General features: G+C 43.6%; 2 protein-coding genes across 2 annotated transcripts in view; one reads left to right on the plus strand and one right to left on the minus strand.

Moving 5' to 3' along the window:
- Window positions 1-21,984, minus strand: part of LOC126282191 (synapsin) — a 783,143-nt gene that overhangs the window by 286,223 nt on the left and 474,936 nt on the right. The gene's annotated exons all lie outside the window — the stretch shown is intronic.
- Window positions 1-21,984, plus strand: part of LOC126282193 (tissue inhibitor of metalloproteinase) — a 319,649-nt gene that overhangs the window by 99,063 nt on the left and 198,602 nt on the right. The window contains exon 2 of the mRNA XM_049981721.1: window positions 15,897-15,973. Within this exon, the coding sequence (XP_049837678.1) occupies window positions 15,971-15,973 (3 nt within the window). The 5' untranslated portion in view covers window positions 15,897-15,970. The remainder of the gene's footprint in view (window positions 1-15,896; window positions 15,974-21,984) is intronic.

The raw sequence follows: 21,984 nt of genomic DNA on the forward strand, positions 1-21,984 counted from the left end.
CGACTTGCGCGTGATGAGGATGTGGTGGTGGTGGTGGTGATGATGAAGACAACACCCAATCTCTGAGCGGAGAAAATCTCCGACCCAGCTGGGAATCGAACTCGGCCCCTATTGCACAGCATTCCGCCACACAAACCACATTTTTTATTCTTTTTCTTTTCTCGATTTCATGTTGTTCGTAGCTGTTCGTTCCATAAGGCTTGTTATAGTTCCCCGCTCAATTAACTCAGTTTTTTTATTATTATTAAAGAGGGCGGCTAACCCTCTGACCTAACACACTGAGCTACCATGCCGGGGACCACTGAGCTATCGAGGCGGACAATTCATTAATGAAGCAAATATAAGAAAGGTTATAAATCATAAAGAGTACACAGAAACGAATATTATAGGAATAGAGAATTTGGTGAATTACGTCAATGGGGAAAAAGAGTTCGATGTTATACCCAAAGAAGTAGCAGCAAAGTACTTACAGCTTCCAGTATCACTATAATGACTTACTAATGGTGTTTGGTGAAGGGGCAAAAAGAGGCCTGGAGGCCATAAGCATGCAGTGGTGGAATAAATGAATAAATAAATAAAAATAAATGTGAGTAAATGCTATAAAGAGCTGTAAATTCTGTAGTGTTATACGTAAGTGACAAGACTCTAGCTCCGAGAAAACTTCGCAGACTTGTCACACTGGACTGGACTTCAGTGTTTGCAGAAAAGAAGAAAAAAATGTGGGGGATTCAGTTTTAAAAGATGCCAGCTTGAATAGATGGTGACCTGTAAAGATTAGAAGAGTGCGTAGAAGAGAGCCTCAGAACTCAAATAGTTAGTGATTTATTGGAACATATATGTGATTTGAGACACTGCATATAGATGTCAACTAGTTGACTATGTGCGAAGTGTCGAAAAAAAATTACGAATAACGTTCACAATACTGGCCATTAAAATTGTTACACCAAGAAGAAATGCAGATGATAAACGGGTATTAATTGGAAAATATATTACACTAGAACTGACATGTGGCTAAATTTTCACGCAATTTGAGTGCATAGATCCTAAGAAATCTGTACCCAGAACAACCACCTCTGGCCGTAATAAAGGCCTTGATACGCCTGGGAATTGAGTCAAACAGAGCTTGGATGGCGTGTATAGGTACAGCTGCCCATGAAGCTTCAACACACAGTTCATCAAAAGTAGTGACTGGCGTATTGTGACGACCCAGTTGCTCGGTCACCATTGACCAGACGATTTCAATTGGTGAGAGATTTGGAGAATGTGCTGGCCAGGGCAGCAGTCGCTCATTTTCGTACCCAGAAAGGCCCGTACAGGACCTGCAACATGCGGTAGTGCATTATCCTGCTGAAATGTAGGCTTTCGCAGGGATCGAATGAAGGGTAGAGCCACGGGTCGTAACACATCTGAAATGTAACGTCCACTGTTCAAAGTGCCGTCAATGCGAACAAGAGGTGACCGAGACGTGTAACCAGTGGCACCTCATACCATCATGCCTGACGAATACGTGCTTCCAATGTGCGTTCACCGCGATGTCGCCAAACACGGATGCGACCATAATGATGCCGCAAGCAGAACCTGGATTCATCCCAAAAAATGACGTTTTGCCATTCGTACACCCAGGTTCGTCGTTGAGTATACCATCGCTGACGCTCCTGTATGTGATGCAGCGTCTAGGGTAACCGCAGCCATGGTCTTCAAGGTGATAGTCCATGCTGCTGCAAACGTCGTTCGTGCAGATGGTTGTTGTCTTGCAAACGACCCCATCTGTTGACTCAGGGATCGAGACGTGGCTGCACGATCCGTTACAGCCATGCGGAGATGCCTGTCATCTCGACTGCTAGTGATACGAGGCCATTGGGATCCAGCACGGCGTTCCGTATTACCCTCCTGAACCCACCGATTCGCTGTCCTGCTAACAGTCATTGGATCTCGACGAACGCGAGCAGCAATGTCGCGGTACTATACACCGCAATCGCGATAAGCTACATGATGGTACGCATTTCTCCTCCTTACACGAGGTTCAAATGGTTCAAATGGCTCTGATCACTATGGGACTTAACTGCTGCGGTCATCAGTCGCCTAGAACTTAGAAGTACTTAAACCTAAGGACATCACACATATCCATGCCCGAGACAGGATTCAAACCTGCGACCGTAGCGGTGCGCGGTTCCAGACTGTAGCGCCCAGAGCCGCTCGGCCACTCCGGCCGGCTCCTTACACAAGGCATCACAACAAGGTTTCACCAGGCAACGCCGGTCAACTGCTGTTTATGAGAAATCGGTTGGAAACTTTCCTCGTGTCAGCACGTTGTAGGTGTCGCCACCGGCGCCAACGTTGTGTGAATGCTCTGAAAAGCTATTCATTTGCGTATCACAGCATCTTCTTCCTGTCGGGTAAATTTCGCGTCTGTAGCACGTCATCTTCGTGGTGTAGCAATTTTAATGGCCTGTAGTGTAGCTTGTTGTTAGATTTTTAGCTTGTGACAGTGCTCCAGTACCTATCTCTCTCTCTATTTTCCCTTACTGGTTTAGTAAATGTTACATTGTTTTCTGTAAACAGGAAAGAGGAGCAGGTGCCAATGGCAGCCTTTATGGGTGCAATGAGATTCAGTAATAGGCTGAGCAGAATTCTGACGCCTCCTACGTGAAACTGTCGCTGTACATTGCGCCTTCGTAGTTTCCTGTGGGAGTCACTATTACAGAACTTCGTTCCAGTTGTTTTTCTTGTTGACATTCATAGACTATGGGAAGAGGGAATCTAGACCACAGGAACCAGGAGCTGCCACGCCGCACAGGGAAGTAACGCTACGTTGAGCTACAGTAAAGAGCGAATAGCGCGGCAGCAGGGAGTGTGTGCAGGGCGTTAACCTGCCCCCACGACGCCTCCGTACATCCACTGGAGCTTGTCTGCCCCCACGCGCCGGCTGATTTGTAAGACCCGACACTGGCAGCGGGCGCTGCCTTTTCTAGCGCGTCTAGGAAACTAGCCGAGCGCGGGAATGTGGGCGACGCCTGCGGAATGCGAGCATGGCACTTCATCCCTCACTCTCCTGTCCGGTTGAGTTTATCTATGCTACACTCAAATAAAGCAGTCTTCAGCCCGTTAGCTTGGCACCACCGTACTTTGCAGGTGGCTGTAACACCTTCTTTATCTCAGAGACTTGGTCTTGTTTTTCTTTTTTTTTAATTTCGTGGCAGATCAAAATTGTGTTTCGAACTGAGACTCGAACCATGAACGTTGCCTTTTGCAGGCAAAAATCTATGGACTGGACCATCTAGGCGCGACTCACGACCCGCCGTCACAGCTTTACTTCCGCCAATACCTCATTTCCCTTACAGAAATTCTCCTGCGCACATTAACAAAATGGATGAAACTTTCTGGGAGATTAAAACTGTGTCCCGGACCGAGACTCGAACTCGGGACCTTTGCCTGTCGCGGGCAAGTGCTCTACCACTGGGCTACCCAAGCACGACTCACGTCCCGTCCTCACAGCTTTACTTCTACCAGTATCTCATCTCCTACCTTCCAGACTTTACAGAAGCTTTCCTACGAAAGAGCTTCTGTTAAGTTTGGGAGGTAGGAGACGAGATACTGGCACAAGTAAAGCTGTGAGGAAGGAGTCGTGCTTGGGTAGCTCAGGGCTTGAGCCGCACGGCTGCGCGATTACTACAGGCGATACGCACAGAAGTTCGCCGGAACCTACTTCGACAGAAGGACCTCCTACAGCGTGTGGAATACCTCAGCGTCCACATGGCGACTAAGATGATCCACACGGCTCAGGTCCTACCAATATCGACAGCGTTGGCACACAGACTGCGAGTAGCGTTTGGATATTATCTTACCGCCGTACTCCTATTCAAAGTCCGCTACGATACATACCCTCCCTCCGCTTGATGGCGGACTGGGACCTATAAATGTACGAGCAAGAGCTACAGCGTTATACTTGTGCACAATAATGAAATTGTGGACCCACAAAGATGCTTCCCTTACGGGACGTCTGTTAGAAGAATTGCTGCCGGCGTCTCTTCTGCCACCTGTCGCGACTGCGCACATTACACCCTCGCACCTCTCGGCATTTATTCTTGAGTATAGTTACGTGCACCCAGACCTCCCCAACACTCGCACTCCCAAGGCGAGGGACGTTTACAGGCTGCTGCTGACGTCCATCCCTCGCAATGTTATTGAGAGGAAGAGCCCGACGACCCTATGGCCTGCAGTGGGAGAGCGGTCCAGAAGCCGTTCTTACCTAAGCGGGTACGAGCCGCGTGGTACCAGGTGATGAACGGGATGGTTGTAACACAACAAAGGCTGCATGCTATTGGGATGACGGAATCCCCCTTTGCCCACATTGCCGCCTCGTGGATACTGACGAACACCATTTAACATGTGGATGGCTCCTCCTTTGTCCATAGGATACTTATTTCGCAGATGCGAAGACTCACGCTCTCACATGGTTTAAAGGCATGTCTATATACTACCCCTTTCGAAATGACTAGAAGATGGTACTTGATTACTGGCAATTTCTCCAGGACAGTCATAGCACACTTGAGCGTACACTCCGATACCGACAACTATTTGCGAACTACACTCCTGGAAATGGAAAAAAGAACACATTGACACCGGTGTGTCAGACCCACCATACTTGCTCCGGACACTGCGAGAGGGCTGTACAAGCAATGATCACACGCACGGCACAGCGGACACACCAGGAACCGCGGTGTTGGCCGTCGAATGGCGCTAGCTGCGCAGCATTTGTGCACCGCCGCCGTCAGTGTCAGCCAGTTTGCCGTGGCATACGGAGCTCCATCGCAGTCTTTAACACTGGTAGCATGCCGCGACAGCGTGGACGTGAACCGTATGTGCAGTTGACGGACTTTGAGCGAGGGCGTATAGTGGGCATGCAGGAGGCCGGGTGGACGTACCGCCTAATTGCTCAACACGTGGGGCGTGAGATCTCCACAGTACATCGATGTTGTCGCCAGTGGTCGGCGGAAGGTGCACGTGCCCGTCGACCTGGGACCGGACCACAGCGACGCAAGGATGCACGCCAAGACCGTAGGATCCTACGCAGTGCCGTAGGGGACCGCACCGCCACTTCCCAGCAAATTAGGGACACTGTTGCTCCTGGGGTATCGGCGAGGACCATTCGCAACCGTCTCCATGAAGCTGGGCTACGGTCCCGCACACCGTTAGGCCGTCTTCCGATCACGCCCCAACATCGTGCAGCCCGCCTCCAGTGGTGTCGCGACAGGCGTGAATGGAGGGACGAATGGAGACGTGTCGTCTTCAGCGATGAGAGTCGCTTCTGCCTTGGTGCCAATGATGGTCGTATGCGTGTTTGGCGCCGTGCAGGTGAGCGCCACAATCAGGACTGCATACGACCGAGGCACACAGGGCCAACACCCGGCATCATGGTGTGGGAAGCGATCTCCTACACTGGCCGTACACCTCTGGTGATCGTCGAGGGGACACTGAATAGTGCACGGTACATCCAAACCGTCATCGAACCCATCGTTCTACCATTCCTGCGCCGGCAAGGGAACTTGCTGTTCCAACAGGACAATGCACGTCCGCATGTATCCCGTGCCACCCAACGTGCTCTAGAAGGTGTAAGTCAACTATCCTGGCCAGTAAGATCTCCGGATCTGTCCCCCATTGAGCATGTTTGGGACTGGATGAAGCGTCGTCTCAGGCGGTCTGCACGTCCAGCACGAACGCTGGTCCAACTGAGGCGCCAGGTGGAAATGGCATGGCAAGCCGTTCCACAGGACTACATCCAGCATATCTACGATCGTCTCCATGGGAGAATAGCAGCCTGCATTGCTGCGAAAGGTGGATATACACTGTACTAGTGCCGACATTGTGCATGCTCTGTTGCCTGTGTCAATGTGCCTGTGGTTCTGTCAGTGTGATCATGTGATGTATCTGACCCCAGGAATGTGTCAATAAAGTTTCCCCTTCCTGGGACAATGAATTCACGGTGTTCTTATTTCAATTTCCAGGAGTGTATTTGCGCAGTGTCTTCGATAACCCCCCTCACAGTTGGGGAGTACTGGGCAGAGGATAACAGCCGTCATGGAGCTCCACACGCTTGGAACATGGAATCTGTACGCAGATGGGCCATGCACATGGAATGGCATGCGGGATTTGGTTACTACTTTTTTTTATTATCTGTCATCATACTATTAATTTCAAATTCTATTTCATAATTTAGAAGGAACTCTTGTTCTGGTGTTGCTACGGATGTACATTCTAATTTTGTTTGTCGTAACTGAAAGACGACTTTTTCCACATAAAAAAGTTGTTAGAGAAAAAAAATCATAAAAAAATGAAAAAATAAAATAAAAAATAGAAAAATAAATAAATAAATTAAAAGTGCTAGAGCACTTTCGTGGGGAAGGCAAAGGTCCCGAGTTCGAGTCTCGGTCTGGCACACAGTTCTAAGCTGCCAGGAAGTTTCATATCAGCGTACACTCCGCTGCAGAGCGAAAATCTCGTTCAACAAATAGGATATTTCAGAGAAATAATGTTTTTAGTCAGTTTTCTGACTGGTTTCCTGCGGCCCGTCACAAATTCTCATTTAGTGCCAACGTCCGTATTTCAGACGTATTCCACTCTGTCTTCTCTACTGTTTGCGCCCGGAGATCCTCGCCACACATTAAAAACCATGCAAATTATTCCCTGATGTAACATCCTACCCCTTCTTTTTGTCAATATATTTCATATGTTACTTTCTCCGCAGATTCTGCGCATAACCTATCATTCCTTGCCTTATCAGTTCAACATACTTCTGTAACACAACGCCTCAGGTACTTCGTTTCTCTTATTTTTCGATTTTTCCAATATCCATAATTCACCAATATACAATGCAGTGCGCCAAACGTACATTCACAGAAATATCTTCTTCAAGCCAAGGCACTAGAAGATGTTTTTTGACCAAGAACACCCTCCTTACCGTGCTAGTTTGCTTTTGACGGCTTTCCTGCTTCCCCGTAATGGGTTATTTTGCTTCCAAGGTAGCAGAATTCCTTTATTTCGTCTAATTTCTGGAGACGAGTTTTGATATTATGTTTCCTCCTTATCACATTTCTACTACATCTCATTACTTTCTGCTTTCTTTAGTTATCGCCAGTCCAAATTACGTCCTCATTCACTTACATTGAGAACAGCAACATCGCAAACAATCTTGTCATTGAAATCTTATCCTTCTGAATTTTAATCCTACGACTGAATCTTTCTTTTATTTCCATAACTGATTCTTAGAGACACAGATTGAACGGTAGGGGTGTAAGACTGCATCCCTGTCTTACCTCCTTTTTAAACAGATCCCTTCGGTCTTGGTGTTGAAAGAAAATTATTGCTATCCCTGTGAAATTCAATATAAAAATCCCAGTGCTTTTTGAACCAGATCCGTCTGTCCTAACGAAGTAATGGCATTCAGAATCTGCATAGTCACGTGACTTTGGAGTCAATGTATGTTAGTGAAAACGTGTATCTACACATCGGAAAGCTCACTCCATAAATATTTCTACTCTGAAGTTCTCAGCGTTTAGCGGCTTCCCATTTACACTTGCGTCATCTGGGAACAATTGAGCGATGCAGCTCGCTGTTTCGTCAGCGCAATCATGTCGACGCTCGTTATGCGTAGCGCAATCGTTCCACAGCAGCCGTTAACGTTATCGTGGCTGAACTCCGTGAAAAAGGGAACAGCTGCACTTGCGTTTTTAATTCCTAGAGACGGGGTTGTAAACGGGAAACTCCCATGTTAGGTTCTTCACGCCATATTAAATTACAGGTTCGCTACATTACTGAAGTATTATGTAACAATAATGCTGAGAAAGTAAGTTCACGTCTATCAGAATAAAAACTTTTATTTTAATGGGAATTTTCTAATTTCAAATGTTTTAACGCTTAGTCTAATATTATTTGGAGAACAGTCACGTACGCCAGGATCATACCATAATTTCCAGTTCCTCTGGAATGAATTCAGTGATGCGCAGATTAAGCACGTTAATATTCTAGCCGAGATTTATTTAGACTTCACGAAAACTTAGAATATATTATTACACGATTATCTTAATATATTATGCTCTGGAACATATATGAATTTGCGCTACTATATTGTGGAATTCATCACCAATTGTTCAAGTTCCCCGCTCAATTAACTCTTCGTTCTTGTCTGTCTCTATAGTTTACTTCTATTTTGCTCAGAATTTCGAACACTTTGCATAGTTTTACACTGTCAAACGCTTTTTATAGGTCAATAAACCAGTTGAACGTGTCTTGATTTTCTTCACTTTTAATTCCATTATCAAGCACAACGTGAGAACTTCCTCTTCGTGCCTTTATCTTTCCTAAAGCAAAACAGATCATTATCTAACTGACCGTGATTATTTTATCTGTTTCTTCCGTATATTATTCATATGAGCAACTTGGCTGCATGAGCTGTTAAGCTGATTCTGCTGTAGTTTTCGCACTAACCTGCCTTTGCCGTCTTCGGAAAAGCGTAGAGGAAATTTTATCGAAAGTCTGTTGGTACGTCGACAGTCTAATAGATTCCGTACTACGACAATAATCGTTTGGTTATCACTTCCCCCACTGATTTCAGTAATTCCGAAGGATTTTTATCTGTACGTAGAGGACTGTCTTCAGAATTAATTCTTATGCAGTGGAATATGTGCTGGCTTGAAACGTCCTGATATTAAAACCGTGTGGCAGACTGGTACTCGAACTCTGAATTTTACGTGAGCGGTGTTATACCGTCTGATTTCGATTCACGACCAGCCCATTACTCCTTTTGCTTGCCTGTGGCGATCGTGAAAGAAGTCAAAAGTTAATCTTAAAAAAAAAAAAAAATAGATAGTTTTTTTAAAGTTAGTGTCTGGCGTCAGCAAGACACAAATGCATAGATAAAAGAAATTTCTACAGCAAGTAACGTAAAGTGTATGTGTGTGCATAGTGCATTGCGTGTTTTGTATCTACGCAATGAGCTTAAGTTTCTTCCCCGACACCTGGTGGCTTGTGACTGTTGCGGTAATGTTAAGAGTGGAATAACTTACTGATACCCGTTAGCTCGCGTTTATGAAGTCAACTAAACATATATGCTGCACCATGATTACTAGCGAAACCCACTCGGGTGGGGAATGTAGTGCATACATAGTGGTGCAATGGCACAGTTTGCTCGTAAACACACATTCTCAAAAATACTACCTGATGTAGACGCAAAAAATGACCAACAGCCTTTCGGACGACTATAACTTTTATCCGTTATGGATGAGGATCACAGAGACTGTGATGAATGAAGGTTTCTTGAAATTACTATAACCGGTCGCCTTTTGCTTTCCAATTTTTACTATCCCAATACTGGTTTCGACCCGCCTATCCATTCGTCATGAGATGGTACATATTTATTGATTATCTGCAACAGTGTGGGAGTCGTGTAGCTTTAGCAAGCTGTATAAACGAAACATGTAAGCACTGAATGTGGGGAGAATTATTCACATTATGACGTCGATATCGTTGCGTTACTTTACACTTATTAGTATTCGTTAGTTGCGTGTTGGTGCACACAGTAGCCTGGGAAACATAATGAATGTTTTCCAGTGACATTAATTTTACTGCACTTCACACACTTAGCCACAAGTAACACGTTACAAATGCATTACACAAAACGTTAATAAACCAAGGAGCATAGCTAAAGTTACATCAAAGAGTCTCTCTGTTCAGCTGTTGTAATATACATGCTGGCGACAGTGAGCATGTACGTTTCTCTGTTGCAAAAATCACATATAGTTATATGGCAAACTGACATGTGCTATTTATAAAATCTATTAAACAATTAGGTTGGAAGATATTACATCTACAATTTTAGCACTGACATTGCGTTTGACATTCCTTTAATTCTTTTTTTTTTAATTGCGAACATTTTTAGGTTAGGCTTTACCGTGACTGTTATTGACATTAAATGAAACACCAAGTTTACTGTTACCAGTCACCATTTTATTTATTTCCACGACGCGTTTCAAAAGTTTAAACCTCCATCATCGGGTGGATTTACATTAGTTAGTATGACATCTGTGTGTGTGTGTGTGTGTGTGTGTGTGTGTGTGTGTGTGTTGTGTTACGATTTTTGGAGGAACTTGTGGCACAGCTTCCAGTGCTCACATGTATACATGTGATGTGTTACGACAGCAAAAGGAACCTGTGAACACTGGAGGCAGTGCCGCAAGTTCCTCCAAAAATCGTAACACAACACACACACACATGTCATACTAACTAATGTAAATCCACCGGATGATGGAGGTTTCAACCTTTGAAACGCGTCGTGGAAATAAATAAAAAGGTGACTGGTAACAGTAAACTCGTTGTTTCATTTAATACCATTAAGGTTTTGTTTAACTAACATTGATCAACACTTATGAAGTAGACAATAAACATCATAGGATTACTTTTTTTTAATAATGATAATGAAATGTAAAGAAGGATGGTAAGTGGGAGAAGGATATTTTGTGTGTGTGTGTGTGTGTGTGTGTGTGTGTGTGTGTGTGTGTGTGTGTGTGTGTGTGCGCTCGCAGTAGGAGAAAGAAGGTACTGAGCAGGTGTGCCAATGTGTGGGGGAGGGGGGGAGGGGGGAGAGAGGGGAGTGGGGAGGATATTTTGTGAGTTATTTAGTTTTTCCAGTGTAATGATTCTTTGAAATTTAGGAAAAAATCTATCTCATAATGTAAAATAATTCTTGCAACACTCAGTGCTTACGTGTTCCGTTTATACACCTTGCCACAGCGACACGACTCCCACGCTGCTGCAGATAAACAATAAATATTTACCATCTGCTGATGAATCGCTAGGCGGTTAGAAACCGGTAATGGGAAAATAAAAATTGAAGAAGAAGATAGAATGCGACTGGTTGCAGTAATTTCAAGAAACCTTTCTGACGACCATTTCCGGAATTCGTATGAAGAACTGTCAAGTGAATTTACTTACTGTAGTCTAGCCTCACGTCCCTGAATGGTTCAAAAATGTTCAAATGGCTCTGAGCACTGTGGGACTTAACTGCTGAGGTCATCAGTCCCCTAGAACTTAGAACTACTTAAACCTAACTAACCTAAGGGCATCACACACATCCATGCCCGAGGCAGGATTCGAACCTGCGACCTTAGCGGTCGCGCGGTTCCAGACTGAAGCGCCTACAAAAGCTCGGCCATAGTGGCCGGCGTCCCTGAATTCTTTCCATTTTTACTTCAGTATAACTTAGAGCGGGTCACGACCATTCGAACAGTAGTCAAGAGCGGTTGACAATGGAAGCTTGTGATCGTTCACGACGCAATTGTTCATATTTTTGCTGTATTTCCCGGAGTACAGCGAGGTATCTCAGATTTAGAATTTTGTGTCACGTCATGTCGTTTCGTAGGCACCGCTACGTAACATTTTTCGTGCGCCGTTTGATGCGAAGCCTGTTTGCCTATTGACATGGAGAGAAATCGCAGTTGACAAGAGGCCGTTGACCTCGGTTGGCGCGGGGAAGGCTGACGGCCAGTTCCGATTTTAGTTCAGACACAACAGGGAGCTGCCAAGGGCTTCTGATCGGCCGGCGGCTATCCCGGCACCAGCAGCAGCCGCCTCGTGGGGAAGAGTAGAGAGGAAAAAAAAAGTTGTGTTATAGTAGAAAGACGCCCATATTGCCCCTTTATTTACATGTCTTTTCTGTACTAATATATTGCACGATTACTATTAAAGTGCAGCTACTCATGTAGATCCACTGTGGTGTGCAATCATCATATGGCAGCGACACTTCGTAGACGTGCTAAAGCGTTGATACGGAAACGATTAACACTGGAAAATATTTAGTTCCTATTCTGGCCAGTAGGTGGAAATCTGGCGTTGTACACCATCTCGCCGACATCTCCGGTACTGATGTTGAACAAATTGTCGTTAATAATAAAATTGACATTACGCCTTTCCCTTGTCTGACCTTTACTGCCCCTGTCCTGTCCTACATATGGAAACATTCCTATACAATTTCTTGCATTCACAGCGCCAGATTTGAATCTAGTGGTCAAAATTGGAATTACTGTTTTCCAGCGTAAATCGATTCCGCGTTAAAGCATTAGAATACGCAACCAAGTTTCGATGCCATACGGTAATTACAGACCACAATGAACCTCTGTGAGTAACTGCAGTTTATAGCCACTCGATGCGTCGCATACGGTGGCAGCTTGTGATTTATTTCTCATATAAATTCTGTATTGTGCTCTCCGATTTAGTTTCGATCGATACTAATACAGAAGTTATAATATCAGGTGAGATTCTGCCCTGCCATCAGTCACGATTATAGCCGTAGGCGCCCAAGCATTGTTCTGCGAAGTGATGAGCGGTTTCTGCAGAAAGTATCGCCACTTCTTTTTCTAAGCTGTCCATCTTTGGAACGCAGACTGCGACCAGCTTACAAAGAGAGCTCCTCAGTAGTAGGATCGACTTCTTGAAACCATCTATATGGTGATACACGCCCCAGGCATTACAACCTGCAACCATTCACACTGGTGGGTTATCTTTGTAAGGAACTAACGAAAAAAAAGTTCAGAATTTTGTGAGATGCTCTCTACTGCTTTAAAATAAGTGGTTTCCCTAGCTGGTTGCATAGCATAATGGCTTGAATGCTAGCCTCACATGCAAAAGGTTGCCTGTTCGAATCTCATTAGGTAGTTTGATATCTTTTATATTTAAACCTTTATCAAAATGACTTTGACACTTATTTTTATTCAGTTGATTGGTTTAAATGTAATTTTTATCACGTCATTTTAATTACCGTATTAACCTCTTACAATCCTCTCATTTTTAATCTCGATCATTCGTTTCTCATGTGGTATCTTTATACATATGATGTTAATTGTTTAAATATTTTTATTTATATGTCGTACTATTTAAGAATCTAAAAACGCCAGTCTATCAGTTGTACGTCGTGTGGCTAGAGTCGCCCGTCGGGTAGACCGTTCGCCGGGTGCAAGTCTTTCGATTTCCACCACGTCGGTGACTTGCGCGTCGATTGGAATGAAATGATGATGATTAGGACAACACAACACCCAGTCCCTGAGCAGAGAAAATCTCAGACCCAGACAGGAATCGAACTCTGGCCCTTAAGATTGACATTCTGTCGCGCTGACCACTCAGCTACCGGGGGCGGACAGTCTATCAGTAAAAAACAAAAGACGAAATAATCTATTTATACGTGCAGTGCTGACGAAATGTAATTTTCGTTACAAGATGTACATTTTGTTGGATGTTAATTATCATACAAACATTTAAGACATAAATTCTTACCACACAATGGACAAAATAACACATATGAAGATTTAAATGAAAAAAAGGAATTATAAGTACAGCTGTAAGTACAGCTAAATCCAAGTAAAATGAGGGGTATAAATAATGAATGCAATAACGTGGATGAAATTATAGGACGATGAAACGGAAGAAATGATATCGACGTTAATACATGACAATTATTAAAATCAGATGCACAAAGATTCCCACTGAAAAACGAATAATGTGAATTAAAAATGAGGCTAATTGACAAATTCAATACGGTGATTAAAATGAGGTGACAAAGGAATAGAAATAGAAAGTACATTTAATCCAATTAACTGAATAAAAATAATTAGCAAAGTCGTTTCAATAAAGATTTTAAAATATAATATTTCAAGGCACGTAACGAGATTCGAACCTACAAACTTTCGCATATGAGGCTAGTACTACAATCATTACACTATGCAACCAGTTCTATCACTATTTTAAATCTGTAGAGCATCACGCTAAAATCCGAATTTTTTTTTCGTCCGTTAACTCGCAAATGATAGCCCACCAGGCTGATTAGTTGCAGGTTGTAATACCTGAGGCCTTAACATACATCACCATATATATGGTTTCAAAAAGTCGATGCCACTGGTCGGGGCCTCTCCTTGTTAGAGAAACGAGTGGCGATACTTTTTCCGGGAACCGCCCATCATTTTGCAGAACAATGTTCGGGCGCAAATTGTGACTGATTTGTTAGGTCGATGGGGCTAGAAAGCCTATTTCACTCACCACACTTTCTGACTTAAGACGTTGTGACTTCAGCATGATAGCTAACTAAATTGAAGGAGGCACTTCATGACGTTTGTTGCTGAACTGCTACAGAGATTCGTCAGGAAATGTACCGCTTTAGTCACACCATCAACATAACTGCCGCTGATAAGGGTATCCTATGACTTCCATTTAGGTGGCGGCGGGCTATACACAATGCTAGTGACCACTCTGACGGACAGTGAAACTTTGAAACATGTATCTATTTTGTGTGGGCAATGGCTTTGCCGCAGTGGATACACCGGTTCCCGTGAGATCACCGAAGTCAAGTGCTGTCGGGCGTGGTCGGCACTCGGATGGGTGACCATCCGGGCTGCCATTCGCTGTTGCCATTTTTCGGGGTGCACTCAGCCACGTGATGCCAATTGAGGAGCTACTCTACCGAACAGTAGCGGCTTCGGTCAAGAATACCACATAACGACCGAGAAAGCGGTGTGCTAACCCCACGCCCCTCCTATCCGCATCCTCCACTGAGGATGACACGGCGGTCGGATGGTCCCGGTGGGCCACTCGTCGCCTGAAGACGAAGTGCTTTTTGTCTATTTTGTGTAAGTTTTAAATAAATAGTTGCCACTATTAAAGTTCCAACTGTAGTAAGTGACATTAACTTGCGAATGAAATATCTGACTATCCATGCAGCTCTTGTAAGTTCAGTTAAGCAAGTTGTTGCACTGAAGTAAGTTCCAAATATCTGACAGTTATATAATACGGATCACACAAGTGTGAGCTCACCGGATAAAATGTTGGTCGGTTGGATGATTTGAAGAGACCGAACAAGTAGATCATCAGTCCCTTTTTCCTGGATAAAATGTTAAGCACCCATTAAACAAGAACAGTGGTCACTACGGAAAGCTGTAGGTTCTTACGTAGATCTTGGCTCTCAAGTTGTGTATGTATGCCAATCACCTGTACAGAAAGAGTGCACTAAGATGTGTCGGCGTGCAGAATGGTGGAAGGGAGCTATCGTGTTTGGATGCGCTCATGACCACACCGGTATTTGTTGGTGTATCAACGCCGACTGTACAACGTGTGTATAAGAAACACTTGCTCTGAGGTTAATCAGTGATTAAATGAATGTTCAGCCACTCCTGATTACTTTGCTCTCCACACTATGTGTTTCGGAAGGCAGGCGCACGTCATTGGACGTGGAAAGATGAATAATGAAACTAATGCTGTAAGCTTGTAAGCTGTGTAGATTAACAGTAACAATTTTTAGAATGCTAAGGTGAACAGTTTCATTATCACCCCTACAACATTTGATCATGGAAGAAAGCCTCCTGAAGCGTATAGTGTAGTGAATAGCTCAAGTATGATAAGGTAAATACTTAGACTGCTGAATAGTTTATTCATCTTACCACACGTGGTGATGACAGAAGTCACACTTCTGAAATACATGGTGTGGGGAAGAAATCAATTCACTGTGGCAGAACTGAACATTTTATTTATCATTGTTTATTATTTCTTTCCATGGTGGACACTACTCCACCTTATCAAGATTGCTAAGTTTGTGTATCAAGATCATATATATATATATATATATATATATATATATATATATATATATATATATATATATATGATGACTGTCTTCATTTGAACTACGTGTCCGTTGTTGACAGAAGTGAGTGATTTATTCATTTTTTCCATCACGTTCAGCAGAGAAACTTCAGGGGTCTGCAACGGGTCTAGTACACATCAGCAAAACACAAGCAAATCATACAATCTTACATGCGTCACCAAGCAAACAGTACCCTAATCTTTCTTTTTTATTTTAACAGAAGGCGTAACAAGATACCGGGTCAACTCGCTGCTCTGAACCTCTAAAACACATCAGCGCGAATCAGGATCGTTAATGGTAAGTTTCTCTCCTTTATAACATCGCACAATAAATATACAGGAAATAGCTCTTGTGTTCCTTGTGATTTTTGTAACAAAATAGAAATGAATTTTATCTGTGTCTTTCATCTTAATTTCTTTGTTTTCTTAGCGGAAAAGATCTGTAGATTGTTAATCGATTCAATGACCATAAAAATATCGCTTACAACCAGAAAACATAACATCTACGCTGGTAGTTATATGACATGTTCCTGGAAGTAAAAAGTGTACGCGATTCATGCCTCTGTCCTCATCTTTTCCTTCTATAACTCAAGGACAGTACGCAGGAAGTAAGGCTATAGACTCTCCACTTTACATACAAGGTTATTACAATTTTTACGTAGTGGTCGTCAAGTGAGATAAGTTTGTGGGGATAATGTTTCTTCAGTGATACGTATTTAAAGATAGGCGCTTTGAATCTGATAATGTAAGACATCATTCTTGTAGCGTCTGCCATTGGATTGTGATGAACATTTCTGTCACGCTTTCGCGTTAAACAAACTCAGGCGAAAAGTAAAGCTCTTATCTAAGTTGTTCAAATTGCAGATTGACAAACATTTCTCAGTTAAACTATGAATGGCATCGGTAAGTCAGTTATTTTAAAAAAACTCTTACGTATAAATTGAAGGTACAGAGAATTTTCTGAGAGATAACTACGATGATTTCAGAACTATGAATACCACATCCATAAGTCATTCATAGTTTTAAGAAATAATTGTTATACGAGGATTGTCCAGAAAGTAAGTTCTGATTGGTCCCGAAATGGACACCACAGTGAAAACCCGATGAAGATTTGGACGGATGTGTTGGGTAGTGTCTCTAGTATGATCGTCGATCGCATCAAGACGCTCTTTTCAGTTGTGAGCGCACCGTGAGCGAGTAAAGGTGGCTAGAACAACGATGTCTCCCGCCAAGTAGGAGGGTCCGCTGAGAGGCTTCGCCTTAATGAATGCAGCCCACCTAACACAACTGCCACGCACGTCCTTTTGCATGGCAATTCTCAGCCGCAATCTGCAGGGGCAGTGAAGACGCTCCTGCAGCATTTTCGATGGGAAGTGTTTGATCACCCACAACATAGCCCCAATTGGCTCGTCTTGAGTGTCATCTCTGTTCACATGAAACACTGGACACGAATACAACACTTTGGCGCAGACTACGCGCTACAGGCCAGTGTAGAGAATTATCGGAAAGCACAGGCGGCTGCCTTGTATGACGATGGTGTTGGAAATTAGGTATAGCGCTCCGAAAAAATGTCTTAAGTCGGATTGGCGACTATGTAGAGAAGTATCTGGAAAGTGTAGCTAACCTTGCACATAAAATGTTCCTAATTTTTCACTGTGGTTTCCATTTAGAGAGCGATCGGAACTTACTTTCTGGCCGGCCTCTGTGGCCGAGCGGTTCTAGGCGATACAGTCTGGAATCGCACGGCCGCTATGGTCACAAGTTCGAATCCTGCCTCGGGCATGGATGTGTGTGATGTCCTTAGGTTAGTTAGGTTTAAGTAGTTCTAATTTCTAGGGGACATTTGAACCGTTTACTTTCTGGACAACCCTCGTATTTCATATAATTCTTTTTCGTTCAGATGGACGTGTCACATTACGTAATGCAACTTCATATTCGAACTTTAAAATCATTTTCGTAACTGCAGCAAAGACATATTTTATTATCCCCATGTACTGTACACTGCGTCTATAGGCAGTAATGTTTTTGTTTTTATTATCCATGTTAACATGGAACGCAGTATTGTGAATGGTGGACATAGTATGTGGTATCCGAAAACAAAACAAACAATACTGGTTACTTGTTAGTGAACTGTACATATCATACATAGTGCGCGTTCAACACCGTGAAAGTTCAGCAGAAATATTCGACAAATGCGTCGCTCGGGAACGTACACTACGTAAGTTATCATGTAATTGTATGTTAATGCACATGAAGACCGTTTAATGTATGATTCGTCAAAAATAAATCTTTCCCAAACATTTAAGGAACTTTAAACAAAACAAAATTTATTAGTATCTCCATGTTAGGATGATTACGGTTCAACAACTGTTGTTGAGTTAGTGGAAAGGAGCTGCAGTTGCTTAGAACTTAATTAAGTCCATTGTCCGGTTTTGACTTTATTTTAGGCCATTATCAAGTGTATCTCAAACTGACAAATCTTAACACATCATATGATGGGTATAAAGGTATTTTTTATAATATCTGATGACAGACAATGCTTATATGTGTACAGTTCAAGTGCAGAAGAACGCTGTAAAGATGCAACGTAAAATTACACTCATGGAAATGGAAAAAAGAACACATTGACACCGGTGTGTCAGACCCACCATACTTGCTCCGGACACTGCGAGAGGGCTGTACAAGCAATGATCACACGCACGGCACAGCGGACACACCAGGAACTGCGGTGTTGGCCGTCGAATGGCGCTAGCGGCGCAGCATTTGTGCACCGCCGCCGTCAGTGTCAGCCAGTTTGCCGTGGCATACGGAGCTCCATCGCAGTCTTTAACACTGGTAGCATGCCGCGACAGCGTGGACGTGAACCGTATGTGCCGTTGATGGACTTTGAGCGAGGGCGTATAGTGGGCATGCGGGAGGCCCGGTGGACGTACAGCCGAATTGCTCAACACGTGGGGCGTGAGGTCTCCACAGTACATCGATGTTGTCGCCAGTGGTCGGCAGAAGGTGCACGTGCCCGTCGACCTGGGACCGGACCACAGCGACGCACAGATGCACGCCAAGACCGTAGGATCCTACGCAGTGCCGTAGGGGACCGCACCGCCACTTCCCAGCAAATTAGGGACACTGTTGCTCCTGGGGTATCGGCGAGGACCATTCGCAACCGTCTCCATGAAGCTGGGCTACGGTCCCGCACACCGTTAGGCCGTCTTCCGCTCACGCCCCAACATCGTGCAGCCCGCCTCCAGTGGTGTCGCGACAGGCGTGAATGGAGGGACGAATGGAGACGTGTCGTCTTCAGCGATGTGAGTCGCTTCTGCCTTGGTGCCAACGATGGTCGTATGCGTGTTTGGCGCCGTGCAGGTGAGCGCCACAATCAGGACCGCATACGACCGAGGCACACAGGGCCAACACCCGGCATCATGGTTTGGGGAGCGATCTCCGACACTGGCCGTACACCTCTGGTGATCGTCGAGGGGACACTGAATAGTGCACGGTACACCCAAACCGTCTTCGAACCCATCGTCCTACCATTCCTAGACCGGCAAGGGAACTTGCTGTTCCAACAGGACAATGCACGTCCGCATGTATCCCGTGCCACCCAACGTGCTCTAGAAGGTGTAAGTCAACTACCCTGGCCAGCAAGATCTCCGGATCTGTCCCCAATTGAGCATGTTTGGGACTGGATGAAGCGTCGTCTCACGCGGTCTGCACGTCTAGCACGAACGCTGGTCCAACTGAGGCTCCAGGTGGAAATGGCATGGCAAGCCGTTCCACAGGACTACATCCAGCATCTCTACGATCGTCTCCATGGGAGAATAGCAGCCTGCATTGCTGCGAAAGGTGGATATACACTGTACTAGTGCCGACATTGTGCATGCTCTGTTGCCTGTGTCTATGTGCCTGTGGTTCTGTCAGTGTGATCATGTGATGTATCTGACCCCAGGAATGTGTCAATAAAGTTTCCCCTTCCTGGGACAATGATTTCACGATGTTCTTATTTCAATTTCCAGGAGTGTATAAAAGCAGTAGAAGTCAAGTGGATTTAAAAAAGTTTTCCGCCAAGTGACGTCGTCATATAAATCAGCGTGCTGTAATAATAAATACTGTACACTCGGAACCCTTGAAACTCTTGATATGGTTAAGCTTAAAAAGAGTTATCTGACGGGTTTCAGAATTGCAATGCATGAACAAAGAACAATTTGTTTCGTTTTCTTTCAGTAGCCAGGTTTCACACGAATTAAATAACATTTTGAAAAAATAAAATTTTTGGAGTTGCATATAAATCTCAATCGTCACTTTTACGCCTTGTAATACACATGTCAATGCAACTTGTGACGTATACCCAAATGATAGCATATACAAAGTTCAATGCTCTGCATGTAAGACGAGCTACATCGGGTAAACTGGAAGACATTTCGAAACGTGATATAAGGAACACACAGAACTAAACATAAATGATACAGGAAGTAAATTCCACATTCGCAGCTCACATTATGCAAGGTGGTGACAGAGTAACATCTTCAAAAACAATCTTGTGATTCTTCGTACAGTGGAGACGGGCTGCCTTATGGACATTTATAAAGAGAGAGAAAATTACTCACCTGAAAAAAAGGCAAGGAGAAGATGCTTACTGAGAAATGTTCATTAAAGAGCACCAATTTCTTGGGTAACTGCCGCCCAATTATCGACAACTTATTTTAAAGATATTCTACAGTTTCGCAGTTATACATGGTTCTCTGTAAACATACTTCTGTAAGCAACTGACGATGCGTCCAAACTATGGCTCTGAGCTCTATGGGACTCAACTGCTGTGGTCACCAGTCTCCTAGAACTTAGAACTAGTTAAACCTAACTAACCTAAGGACATTACACACATCCATGTCCGAGGCAGGATTCGAATCTGCGACCGTAGCAGTCGCACGGTTCTAGACTGCGCGCCTAGAACCGCGAGACCACCGCGGCCGGCGTCGAAACTATGCTATAGCCCTCAATAGGTCCCGATGGTTCAAATTTTTACACTTTAGAAGTCGTACCTTTAAGCTTGGCTTGGACGCCTTGTTCATTGGAACTGTTTTTACACTTTTATTAATTCCAAATATTTACTTTCAGCATTTTACTTGAAAAAAATGCATTGTAATGGTGAAACACGTCAGAATATCTCTCTTTTAACCTAAAGGATGTCAACAGTTTTAATGCATCTGATTTGACAACTGTTATGATTGCGACACGTCCATTATTCTCATGACGTCATTGGGCGCAAAACTTTTTAAAATTGGCTTGACTTATTTTTATCATTTGACGTTGCTTCTCTACAGTATTACGTAAGTAATACATTCTTTTTGCGCTTGTGCTGTACATACATGAACATTGTCTCTCATCTCCTATTACAAAAAAATCTACGTACCCGTCATATTATGTGTTAACATTAGGTAGTTTCACAGACATTTGATAATGCCCCAATACAGAAGCCGAAACTGGCCGTGTGGACTTAAAAAAATTTCTTATGTTTCATCACCAAACAATTTACGAGCACAAGCGAGGCACCAGCGTGAAAGCTTGTAAGAGCTCTCTGACGACGGATTCTAAAAAATTCGAAATTGGTAATGGTTAAATACGAATAAAATTTTAAATCATAATTTTAATGCTATATTTAAATGACAACCCTTAAAAATCTCTCAAGGGCGTCAAGAGATCCTTTAAAAAACCGGTAAACCCTGTAACAGGAGACATTATAGTGTCACATCGTTGCCAATGTTTCAGCAAACTAATTTTTGTGGTTTTGAATCTAGGCAAATTAACTGCTTATGCTAAGTTTTTATTTAAGTTAGTTATTAAGAATTCTTTCCTTCTGAAGAAGGTATTTCACTGACTTCGGTCTTAAACAGAGATCTGAAATGTATGCTAAATTATTCTTCATTTACAGGACTATCTTCGGTATAATTGGTTATGCGATATTAATTTCGATTTGTGATTTAATTTCTTAATTAAGATAGTCGTCAGTGTTTAAAAATGAAGTCTTCATCCTGGTGCATCTATACGCCTTCTCCAGAGAGTCCACTTCCTTTCTTTTGAAAGACAGCTGAGTGATTTTCCAAGAGAATACGATAGTCATGCTGGCCACAGGAACTAACGTTTACGTATTATCGAATTATTGTTATACCTCGAAGAGGTATAAACAACCAGGACAATGTCCTACCTCCTATTCTGCTGCGGCACAGTGCTACAGTCATGTCACAACAGACTTTAGACCTTGGCTAATATAAATTTTGTTACAAGGCCAACGAGGCCAGTGAATTGAGGAAATTT

Source organism: Schistocerca gregaria, chromosome 7 (genome assembly GCF_023897955.1).
Source record: "Schistocerca gregaria isolate iqSchGreg1 chromosome 7, iqSchGreg1.2, whole genome shotgun sequence".
Taxonomy (NCBI): Eukaryota; Metazoa; Arthropoda; class Insecta; order Orthoptera; family Acrididae; genus Schistocerca; species Schistocerca gregaria.